The sequence below is a fragment of the Maylandia zebra genome, linkage group LG13, assembly GCF_041146795.1.
Source record: "Maylandia zebra isolate NMK-2024a linkage group LG13, Mzebra_GT3a, whole genome shotgun sequence".
Lineage (NCBI taxonomy): Eukaryota > Metazoa > Chordata > Actinopteri > Cichliformes > Cichlidae > Maylandia > Maylandia zebra.
In genome coordinates this window covers 121,725-133,817 of record NC_135179.1, presented here as the reverse complement: position 1 = coordinate 133,817, position 12,093 = coordinate 121,725, and the positions used below count along the sequence as shown (strand labels likewise).

At 43.2% G+C, this 12,093-nt stretch overlaps 1 protein-coding gene across 1 annotated transcript in view; it reads left to right on the top strand.

Moving 5' to 3' along the window:
• LOC101470101 (collagen, type XIII, alpha 1) overlaps positions 1–12,093 on the top strand; it is a 72,641-nt gene that overhangs the window by 43,173 nt on the left and 17,375 nt on the right. The window contains exons 30-31 of the mRNA XM_076891344.1: positions 73–159; positions 9,651–9,686. Coding sequence (XP_076747459.1) covers positions 73–159; positions 9,651–9,686 — 123 coding nt within the window. The remainder of the gene's footprint in view (positions 1–72; positions 160–9,650; positions 9,687–12,093) is intronic.

The following is a 12,093-nucleotide window of genomic DNA, read 5'->3' as shown; positions in this document are numbered from 1 at the left end:
TATCATATCATATCATTGATTTTATGTAGGAAAGTGTAAGGATTGTATTGTATCTCTTACCTTTTAACTCAGGGAGAGCCAGGAATTGGAATCCGAGGAGAAAAGGGAGCGACGGGTCAGAAAGGCGACAAGGGAGACAGAGGCCATCTTGGACTTCCTGTAAGTTCACTGGACATTCTGTCTGTTCATAATAACCAACATTCAAAATACATCTTAGCTGTCTCATATTGAAAATTGATGCAAATGATGTTTGAGTTGATTTGTAATGGGATAATCTGAAAATGAATTTTTGGGTTGTTATTCTTTCACACTGGTTTGCACTCACATTAAAATAATCATCAGTTTTAGGTCAAACTTTTACATCAAACTACCAAAACTCTTGAACCACTGGCATAATCAAAAAAATTCAATGGTTTCTTCAACTCTGTGCTTTTTCAGTGATATCATTACAGTCATTACAGTAATGCCAGGTTGGCCACGACAATCTCTGCAAGAAACACAGAAAACAACAAAAAACAGTTAAAAGAAAACCCTCAAACTGTTAGATAAAAAAACGTCGTCACACTCACTTTCTCTTCTCTCAACCAACTTTTGGCTGCTGTGACCCTATGCCTTGAATTACTGTAATCATCCTAATATCACTGAAATGAGTCACTGCGTTCAGGAACCATTGAAATTCTTACAATTTACCTGCTGGTTCAGGAGTTACAGAAAATACAGATGTTAAAAAAATGTTGCAAAACACCAGAGAAAGGTTCAAAGGCTTCAGAGGGCTGACGACACCATTTCAGTTGCTCTCAGTCACTTATAGATTGAGGAATTGAGTTTTTCACATGATAGCAAGATGTTGTTGCATTATCATTAATCGTGAAATTATTGGCTCTATCAAGGTCCCAAGGATTTGCTTTGTAAGTTGAATTTGGGATTCCTGCTTTTATTTCTCTGATAATAATAAGCTGTAGCTCTTATTTCTTTTTTTATCCTAGTGATTATTTTTAGACAGTGAGATAATGCTGAACTTTAAGTCCTGGTATGATTTTAATACTTTTTATATTTTTAGAACCAGTTTTTTCTTATATTTAAATATTTTTGCTGTCTTTGCCTTAATGCCTTAATTTAGTTTTTCCTTGTCTCTTTTTGTCTTGATGCTAATTATCTTCTGTTTACTTCTTGTTTTATTTTTAAGGCTAGTTTTCTGTTGTCTCATTTTAGATTTCTCTTCTCTTTATCGTCCTTTTTTCCTCTTCCTGTTAGTGATCTGTTAGTTTTTGTTGTTGTTGCCTGTGTTTGAGTCTGATTCTAGAAAGCAGGTTCAGCAAACAGAGTCTAACAACTGACTTTTCAGTTCTAAAATAGGTTAATCATACTTACTTAAATCAACTGTGAGTATGTTCACCTTGAATATGTGTGTGAGTACAAGAAAAAGCCATTTTCAGAGGAGCACCAGTACCAGGAGTCTCCGTAGTATCGTGTAGTAACTGAGGCTGGACTGAGTAAGTGTGGCCCGGTCCAGCACTTCCATATTAACAAAACAGTAGAAGACAAAAGCGTATTACTTAAAGCTTGAATTTTAACAGATAGAGCTGAACATTTTTATTTCAGCTTTAACTTAACAAGGACAAAATGCAGTTAATAAAAACAGAAGATAAAAATATGGATCAAACATGTACCTGCGTATTAGTCAGACCAACCAACACTGGTTTAAGTGAAGTTCAGTGGAGCCTGCTGAGGTCCTTGGCTTTAACTGAGACATTATAATACAGCGCGTGAAATAAGCATTGAATATAAAGGTGCTATTGACATGAAATTCCCACCAGATTTAGTAGCAACCCATTCAATTGACACATCCAAAACAACTCAAACCATAAATGTTCATAAATTCTGTGTACTAATCAAAAAGGAGTGTTATGGAAGTTTAGTGCATTAAATAAAAGAGGTGACACTGCTCAGTTTCCATTTGAGCGCTTTATTCTTGCAAGAAGGAATTCAGCCAGCACGAGGCAATTGTGGGGTTGTAGTGAGGATACAAACTGACCCTCCATATAAGGGGTCCTCCCCCATTTTTACTACTACTCTTCTGTAAGGCAGAAACACGTCACTTTACACAGGTCACCTACAGTTCAACAGCATATATGAAACAGATAAATTAAACCAGCTAAATTTCTTGTCCAGAGACAGGAAGTAGGACAAGTTGAAGTTTAAAGGGCTGTAAAACCAGATACCACCAGGTGATCCGGGCATTGGCATCTTTCATGCGGTGAAGCCATTGCAGCAGGGCGTGGTCTGAGCAGAGGGTGTATGAGCGCCCCAGCAGGTAATAACAAAGAGAGTTGACCATCGAGGCGTCAGTCTGGAGGATAAAGGGGGGGGGGGGGGGGGAGTCAGGACTGTGAGCAGCTGCTCCCCACATAGCCATTTTTACCTGCACAAACTCCACCTGCCACGACTCCGTCCACTGGACCAGGTCTGAAGCACCCATTCGGGTGAGCTCAATTAAGGGGAAGGTCAGGTCTGCAAACCCAGGCACGAACCAGTGGTAGTACCCTGTCAGCCCCAAGAACTGTCTCACTTCCTTTTTGATCTTGGCAATTGCTGCTGTTTTTTTCCATCTGTGGACACACCTTCCTTCCCCCAAGTGCTACCCTAGATACTGTACCTCCCTCCGTCCAACTGCACACTTCTTTGGGTTGGCCATGAGCCCCACCTGCCTCAGGGACTCCAGGACTGCAGTCACCCGCTGCACATGCTCCGACTAGGTGTCACTATGGATGATAACATCATCCAAGTAGGCTACACCACGCTGTTTGACTCTTCTATTACTCCCATCCACAGCATCTCAGCCAAATACCTCTGAACAATTTGACTTTTATGTTCAGGTAGCCTGTATGGCAGTGAACGTGCCATCATGCCAGGTTGTGTATGAAAATGGTGCTCGATGAGACTCATATGGCCGAGTGGGGGGGAGAACACATCTGCAACAATCCGCCAACATCCGCTCTCTAGGTCTGTGCGACATGGTTATCACAATGGAGGGAGGCAGGAATGGTGGCATTTGGTACCTCTGGCCCCAGCTCGTCTCTGTCACCAGGCTCACCAGAGAAGCGGCTGCAGTCTCTCTCCATGCTTTGAAGAGGTTGAGGTGATATGCATGGACCCTCCATTGTCCGACCATATCACTTCATAGTCGACATCCCCCACTCGCCGTGGGACCACCAAGGGCCCTTGCTACTTGGCAAGTAATTTTGAGCTGGAGAAGGGAAGCAATACAAGCACTTTATCTCCCTGTTAAAATTGCCTGATTCTAGCCCCTCTGTTGTACAGATGTTAACATCACGCAAATTCTCCCATGACAACCTCCCAAAAGTGTGTTTTGCTCACAAATCCAGAACGTACTGAATCTCATTTTTCATTGGACTCAGACCTTCCTCCAGTTTTCTCTAATAAGGTTGAGCACCCCTTGCAGCTTCCTGAAAATCCCTTGGTGGAAGCCTGGGGCACCTCCCACACTGCAAACAACAGAGGGTCTAACCAGCGATCTCAATTATGTTCATCCTCGTGAATGAGCTTCCGAGTCACGGACTTTAAAGTCTTATTCAGCCGCTCCACCACTCCTTCAGTCTGAGGGTGGTAGACATTCAGGGTGCGAGACATGAACGATGAGCCCTGGTCAGTCAATATCTCTTTCGGGATGCCAACATGGGAGATGATCTGCAACAGCGCCTGCGCAGCGGCACTGCTTCTGGGTATTGCGTTACATAATCCACCTGACTAAATACAAAGTGATAGCTGCGTCACTACGTGGTGACGCAAACTAGAGGAAAAACCTTTTTTCCTGATAGCTCTCTGTTATACTCTTGATCTGCATGGGCCCCCAACCCCTATACAGGAAGTCTGTTTCAGCTCTTGGTCCTATGAGTCTTACCCAATAGGTATGCAGAGGTCAACTGCTAACCCAGATAAGAAGAAAACTGAGTAGCCTTGCAGATCAAATACTGTCAGTCCCATTGGTTTACGGTAGCTCCCCTATTGATCATGGCACTTGTAATTTCTGAGGAAAGGGCCCAAGGGAAGATTATTTTAACAGGCTAGGGTAAACTGTAAAAGCTATTTGCACTGATCAAAATCAGTACTCAGACTTTTACCTTTACTGTCTAACAAAGAGTTAAAAAGTGAAGGTCCACAATTTACACTTTAATTGCCAGAAAGCAAAAGCAAAGGCAAATAGTAATAATCATAAAACACTTGAACTATATGTAAACTATACGTATCTAATTAACCTGGTCTGAGCTAATGCTGATTTTGTTCTTATCTTTGGTGGGGAGAGCTTGGAGAAAGGATGAGCACAACCTAAAGATCCACTTATCCCCATGTTCTGAGTTGATGGTAATCACCCTACAGGAAAGCAGCTGGGGATTCAGGGGGAGTAAGATGAACCAAACTCCTTCTGAATGAACCATCACAGCAAAATTGAGCAGATGAAAAGCCAAAAAGTACAAAACCAGTTTGCATGTTCACAGTTCAGGCTGTGGCTTTCCACTGTGTGAACTTCTCATCTCATAGAAGACAAAAGGGAAGAACCCCAAATCGCCCCTCACTTTTAAACTGCTCACCCTTTCTCCCCATTCACCCACTGGACATCACATCTGAAGTGACATCTAACCTCACCCCCGGGGACATCCAATGACATTATTAACGTCTAATCGCCCAATGTCCACCCACACGTTATCATGCTCTCTCTATCGGACTTACAACATTTAAACTTTCAACTTTAAATCAAATCAAATCAAATCACTTTTATTGTCACATCACATGTGCAGGTACATTGGTACAGCACATGTGAGTGAAATTCTTGTGTGCGAGCTTCACAAGCAACAGAGTTGTGCAAAATACAATAATGTAAACAAGCAAAATACAAGAATGGCTACATCTGAAACTAATAAATATATGTACAATATATAATAGTGTATGCATTTCTGGATGTGTATACTAAATATTTTCTACGTGTGTGTGTGTGTGTGTGTGTGTGTGTGTGTGTGTGTGTGTGTGTGTGTACACATATTTTACAAATTAAATAGAGTAAACAATAAATAAAATATATAAAATAAATAAAATAAAATATACAGAGTGAGACATGTGCAAAACAGTGGCATTACTGTACAGTATGGAGTGCATAATGTTAAAGTTCCAGTAGTGAAGCTGAGGTGTCTATGAAGTGTTCAACAGTCTGATGGCCTGGTGGAAGAAGCTGTCTCTCAGTCTGCTGGTACGGGACCGGATGCTGCAGAACCTCCTTCCTGATGGAAGTAGTCTGAACAGTTTATGGCTGGGGTGACTGGAGTCCTTGATGATCCTCCCCGCTTTCCTCAGGCAGCGCTTCCTGTAGATGTCTTGGAGGGAGGGAAGCTCACCTCCAATTATCCGTTCAGAGCACCGCACTACTCTCTGGAGAGCTTTGCAGTTGTAGGCGGTGCTGTTGCCATACCAGGTGGTGATGCATCCAGTGAGGATGCTCTCAATGGCACAGTGATAGAAGGTCCTGAGGATGCGGGGGCTCATGCCGAATCTTTTCAGTCTCCTGAGAAAGAAGAGGCGCTGCTGCGCCTTCTTCACTGTTTTGTTTGTGTGTACTGACCACGTAAGATCCTCAGCCAGATGTACACCAAGGAACCGGAAGCTGCTCACTCTCTCCACAGCAGCGCCGTTGATGGTGATGGGGGTGTGTACTTCTCTGCACCTCCGGAAGTCCACTATCAACTCCTTTGTCTTTGCGACGTTGAGGGTGAGATGGTTGTCTTGACACCAGTGGGTCAGGGCGCTGACCTCCTCCCTGTAAGCCGTCTCATCACCGTTGGTGATAAGACCCACCACTGTAGTGTCGTCCACAAACTTCACAATGATGTTGGAGCTGTTAGTGGCTGTGCAGTCGTAGGTGTAGAGTGAGTACAGGAGAGGGCTCAGTACACACCCCTGTGGAGCACCAGTGTTCAGTGTGATGGGGGATGAGGTGATGCTGCCCAGTCTGACCACTTGGCGTCTGTCAGACAGGAAGCTAAGGATCCAGCTGCAGAGGGAGCTGCTCAGTCCTAGATCCTGCAGTTTCCTGTCCAGCTTCGAGGGAACGATGGTATTGAATGCTGAGCTGTAATCTACAAACAGCATTCTCACATACGTGTCTCTCTTCTCCAGGTGTGACAGGGCAGTGTGTAGTGTCAGGGCTATGGCATCATCAGTGGACCTGTTGTGGCGGTATGCGAACTGTAGAGGGTCCAGTGAGTCGGGTAGTGCAGAGCAGATGAAGTCCCTGACCAGCTTCTCGAAGCATTTGCTTACGATGGGGGTCAGGGCTACAGGTCGCCAGTCGTTCAATGAGGAGATGGTGGAGGATTTGGGTACAGGGACGATGGTGGCCATTTTGAAGCAGGCTGGGACTACAGACAGAGAGAGGGAAAGGTTGAAGATGTGCGTGAACACTCCAGCCAGCTGAGCCGCGCATGACTTGAGGACGCGGCCGGGAATCCCGCCCGGACCAGTAGCTTTGCGTGCGTTCACCTTCCTGAAGCACCTCCGCACATCCTCCTCAGACACAGTGTGCGCACTGACGTCATCCGCGGTGCGCACACTGTCCGGTCTCATGGTGTTCGCTGTGTCGAATCTAGCGTAGAATACGTTTAGATCCTCACACAGAGAGGCCGTGGTCTGCGGTGTGCTGGTTTTCCCTCTAAAGTCTGTGATCGTGTTTAGTCCCTGCCACATACTCCGAGGGTTGTCAAACTGTTGCTCCACCCTGTCCCTGTACTCACGTTTGGCTGCTTTGATCGTCTTCCGGAGTTGGTAATGTGCGTGTTTGTAGTCCGATGTGTTCGCGGAGGCAAAGGCGGTGCTCTGTGCCACGCGAACATCTCCGTTAATCCAGGGTTTTTGATTTGGGAAGGATTTAACTGTTCTGGATGGGACGACATCTTCCACGCATTTCCTGATAAATCCGCAGACTGAGTCTGTGTATTCATCAATGTCCCTAGCAGCCACGTGAAACATTTCCCAGTCCGCGTGATCAAAACAGTCCCGCAGCGCAGACTCCGATTGGTCTGTCCAACAGTGCACCGCCCTCCGGGTTGGAGCTTCCTGTTTCAGCTTCTGCCTGTAGGCGGGCAGGAGCAGGATGGAGCGGTGATCTGATTGGCCGAATGGGGCGCGGGGGAGGGCTTTGTACGCATCCCGGAAAGAGGTGTAGCAGTGGTCGAGTAGCCGATCTCCACGAGTGTTAAAGTGGATGTGTTGGTGGAGTTTGGGTGAGACTTTCTTCAGGTTTCCCTTATTAAAGTACCCGGCTGTGATAAACGCCGCCTCTGGGTGTGCGGTTTCCTCGCTGCTTATCGCGCTGTACAGTTCCCTGAGTGCTCGGTCAGTGTCGGCTTGTGGGGGAATGTAAACAGCCGTAATAATCACTGCTGTAAATTCCCTCGGTAGCCAGAATGGCCGGCACTTAATCATCAGGTACTCCAGGTCCGGTGAGCAGAAGGATTTGACCGGGTGCACGTTCGCATAATCACACCAGCTGTTGTTGATCATGAAACACACACCACCACCTCTGCTTTCCCCAGTAAGATCCTGTGACCTGTCCGCGCGATGCACGGAGAACCCCGGTAGTTGTATTGCGGAGTCCGGTACCTTGTCCGATACCCAGTTTTCTGTGAGGCAGATCACGCAGCAGTCCCGCATCTCTCGCTGGAATGAGATCCGTGCCCGAAGCTCGCACAGCTTGTTCTCCAGAGACTGCACATTAGCCAGTAATAAACTGGGTAACGGTGGTCTGTTAGTGCGCCGTCTCAGTCGAACCAGAACGCCAGATCTTCTCCCTCTGCGTCGGCGTTTGCGGCCTCCAGGGCCAGAAAACAAAGGCGTCTCAGGTGAGATGGATGGGGGGTCTGCAAACGGAGCGTCCGTGTTGCAAAACTTGAACTCCGGAAAGTTATAAGAAAGACAGTCTTTTATGTCCAGTAAGGTTTGTCGGTCGTACACAAGGAGACAAGTGCTACTCGCGAAAAAATGAAGGAAAAGTAAAATTAAACACAGAAAAAAGCTGTTGCTTGGGGGAGCTCGCGACAAGGCTGCCATACTCGGCGCCATCTTGAATCACCTACTTCAAACCACTTCATTACATTTTCATCTTTCACCTGTCATTCTTAACATAGAAAATGCATTTACACACTCAGTCACATATCAATACAATTCACTTTGTTTCATTTAGCTTATGTATTTCTACTTCAGTTAGATTTGTGTTTAGCACATTTTCACATGAACATTCATTGTAACATCATCTCAGTGAGGCCTGAATCATTGTTATTCTATTTTCTGATTCATTATACTGGTTAACTTAAACATATTTACAACTAATTAACAATCAGTAAAACCACTTATAAATGATGGTTCCGTGTTTGACAGTTACAATCTTTTTTCTCTCCTTCTCCTCTTACCTCTTACATGAATCCCATCATGCGTTCTCTTTCTCTGTGACCTTTAACACAGATAAACTAGGGCAAAGGTTGAATCATTCATTACTATGATTTACTCATCCACATACTGTACTTCATTCTACATTTCTATGGATTCATTTACATGCTTCATTGTAGCCTCTATATGCTTTCCTATATATAATTCTAGATGTTTTATTCCACTTTTTGTTTAAAGTGTGGTGAGGACATATCCTGATTAACATCGACTCCAAGATTTCCAAGAGTTAAATAGGAGAAAATTCACAAACAGGACCTGAAAAATATATGAGGCCCTTCAGCTGACCCACTTTTTACTATTGTGTCATCAAAAATGTTCTTGGTGGAAAGGTGGTTGACAAGAAACCATCCTTAAACAGGAGGAAATAGCTGGAGTCTGTATGTATCAATAGTAAAAGGTTTCATGGACTGATGAATCCAGATTGTACATTTTTGGTTGAAATTGTTCTATATTAGGAGACACACACACACACACACACACACACACACACACACACACACACACACACACACACACACACACACAGATAAGCAGAAGAGATGTGTGAATCTAACAACAATTTATGACTGTGTGTAAAGCTCTGCTTCAACACTGGCTGAGTGTTCTCCTTTCTAACTTTGCAGTGTCTTTATGTTGCAGTGTAAATGCCTTGAGCCAAGTGGCATCACAGCTTTAATGAATATAATATAATTGAATTAAATTTAATTTTTTATTATAATCTTTCTAAAATGGACCATGTTGCTGTAAATCTTTGGCTTTACAAAGAATTTATGGTTTATGTCACACTCAATAAGTTTCATTTATAGCCAGTGCTCATGTCAGTATAGAAGTAAATTTTATTTTTAAAATGGTAAAATATGCCTTTGATATAATCACAGTGAAATTTAGAACAGCCATCACTGCGAAGAAAAACATGATGCCATCACCCACTATGACCAAATCACTCACTCTTCCGCTTCATCACTTTCATCGCTCATCTGTTGTGATCATCTGAATATGTTTTTGAAGTCACTTGAGTCGCTGCTTCACTCACGCCTCCTTCCCCCATCTCCCCATCCAACTCTGACTACCCTCCCCATCTACCTACCACCTCGTCCCCTCATCATCTCTGCTCTCTAACTGTGTACAACACTATACAGGGGGCTCATGGGTTAGACGGCAGACCAGGTGCAGTGGTGAGTGGTGCAAGTCACATTCCAATCCCTTTCTCTTTCTCCTCTTCTTCCTCCCTTCTACTCCCAACTATTGCCTGCTTGATGTCCTTAATGCCTGCTTGTTGTATACTGTATGCTTGCTTTGTTGCTACCCATGCTTGTCTTAATATTTTTCATTCTAAAGAAACTCTGTGAGGACAGGAGTGCACAGAGTTGGGTTTGGAGGATACAGTGGCACTGAGAACGTATTATCTATATGGTGATATATGGGAAGTAATTATTTGATCCCCTGCTGAATTTCTAATTTTGCTCACACAAATAAATGAACAGTCTCTTTTATTAAGACAATAAACAATAAACCTATATATGTAGCTAGATATATATGACTAATGATAGATAGTGCTGTGATTGGATGTTAATCTCCCTGCAGACCACATGACCATAAAATATGGCAGATGCCACCACAGAGTTACAGAAGGTCTTCGGGAGTTCCCTTGCAATCCAAAAGACTGGAGTCTTCAGATACAGTCTACTTTGTCAGTTTATTGGTCAGGTCAACACCCAAGTACTCATAAGAGTCCACTGTCTCAATCTTAATTCCCTGGATGTTCATTGCTATAGGTGTAAGATGTTTCTGCCTGCGAAGGCCCATCTCCAGCACAAACTGGAGGTGGTTTTCCCAGTGTTGAATAGACAGTTTTGCTGCATCAGCCAAAACAGTCCCCATCAGTTCTCTTTACTCTCAGTCATCAGAGAATTCTTGCTGGAAGTAATTGACCGAGTTTTAAGAGACATCTGTGCTGTATTGGGTGTGTGGGGTGCCTGTACAGACACACATGTCTGAAATCCTACGTACTGATGGACGCTGGTGAGATAGTTCAGGATCCATGTAGTGAGATGATGGTCCACACCTGTATACTCCAGCTAGTCTCTGCGAGTGTGGTCAGGGCAGGAGTGGTGTTCAAAGCACTGGAGAAATCAAAGAACATGATTCTCACAGGTTTCCCAGCCCTTTCCAGGTGAGCAAGTCGGTTGTTGGTTTCTTCCTCTTGAAAGGGAGTTTTTCCTTCCCACTGTTGCCAAAATGCTTGTTCACAGGGTGTCATCTGATGGTTGGGGTGACTCTGTGTAGGGTCTTGCATTATTAAGCATGCTGAGTCGAGTGTTGTTGTGATTTGGTGCTATATAAATAGCACCAAACCAAGGGCAGCACGGTGGCACGGTGGTTAGCACTGTAGCTAATTCCAGCTTTTGTCTTTTCCCTGACGTCCTTTGAGAGCTTTGGTTTTGCCCATCATGGTGGAGAGGTTGATTCTGTGGACAGGTGTGGTTTCTACACATAAAGAGTTAAGATCAAAAGAGAATGAATGATTTATTGGAGTCAGAATTCAAATAAAATCATTTTATAATTTTGATGTAATGTGTTTTCTTCTGCATTTTTGGTTAATATTCGGTCTCTCTCCATTAAAATGAAACTACCATCATAATTAGAGGCTGTCCATTTCTATGTAAGTTACAAATGTACAAAGTAGGGGATCAATTATTTATTTCCACCAACATAGATAGCGAGTTACTATAACTAAAAAGTTTTCTTCGTACTTTGTGTTGATAGTAAATTTCCCCTTAAATGGTGGTGTACATGTACAGCAGCAGAATTGAGTGTGTGCATTGTGACCATGAAAACTTGCAAATCTTCTCTGCCAAACAACTTAGTCTGCTGTTGAGCTTCTGGTACCCCAGGTGAAAGTCTGCTACCTGATTATTACTTGTCAATGACAAAACTGATCATTGACAATCATCCATCTGTTTTGAGTATTACCAACACAAATTACCTAGAACTGTTTGGTTACAATGACTCACCATCTTAGTATGTTCATCACAATTTTCCAAAAACATATCAATATTCTTTGTGTTCGTTTGCATTTTAATTCTTTACACAATCAGCAATAAACCCTTAAAATTTTAAGCCAACTTCACCCAATTCAAAACAGGCTAATTACAGTTTCCTGGTTTCCTTCCTTTTAGTTTGCAAGTTTTTATGTTCAACATGTCTGCCTGCTTTCCTAGAGACATGAAATATGTATATTTCCTTATCAATTACTGTCCATCAAATCTCATAACCTCTGTTTTCACTCTGGTTTTTTTTATTCAAAAAAAGATTTGAATAATGGCTTGTCTACAGGCAGTTGTGTAAGTTTCCAGAGTTGACAAAAGAAATTAGCCTGTGCATAAAGATGGACATACAAATGAAACTAATTTAGGCAATAGATGTTCAAATTGCTTTCAAAGTAAATTATCTATAGGAGGTAAGCTCTTTAACTGTATTACCATTATAAAAAGAAATAAAAACCTGTTATTCAGTTTGTTTCTTGTAAAAAGGGAAACTCATCAATGACTCCTGCTAAGCTGATTAGGTATGAAGAAATTT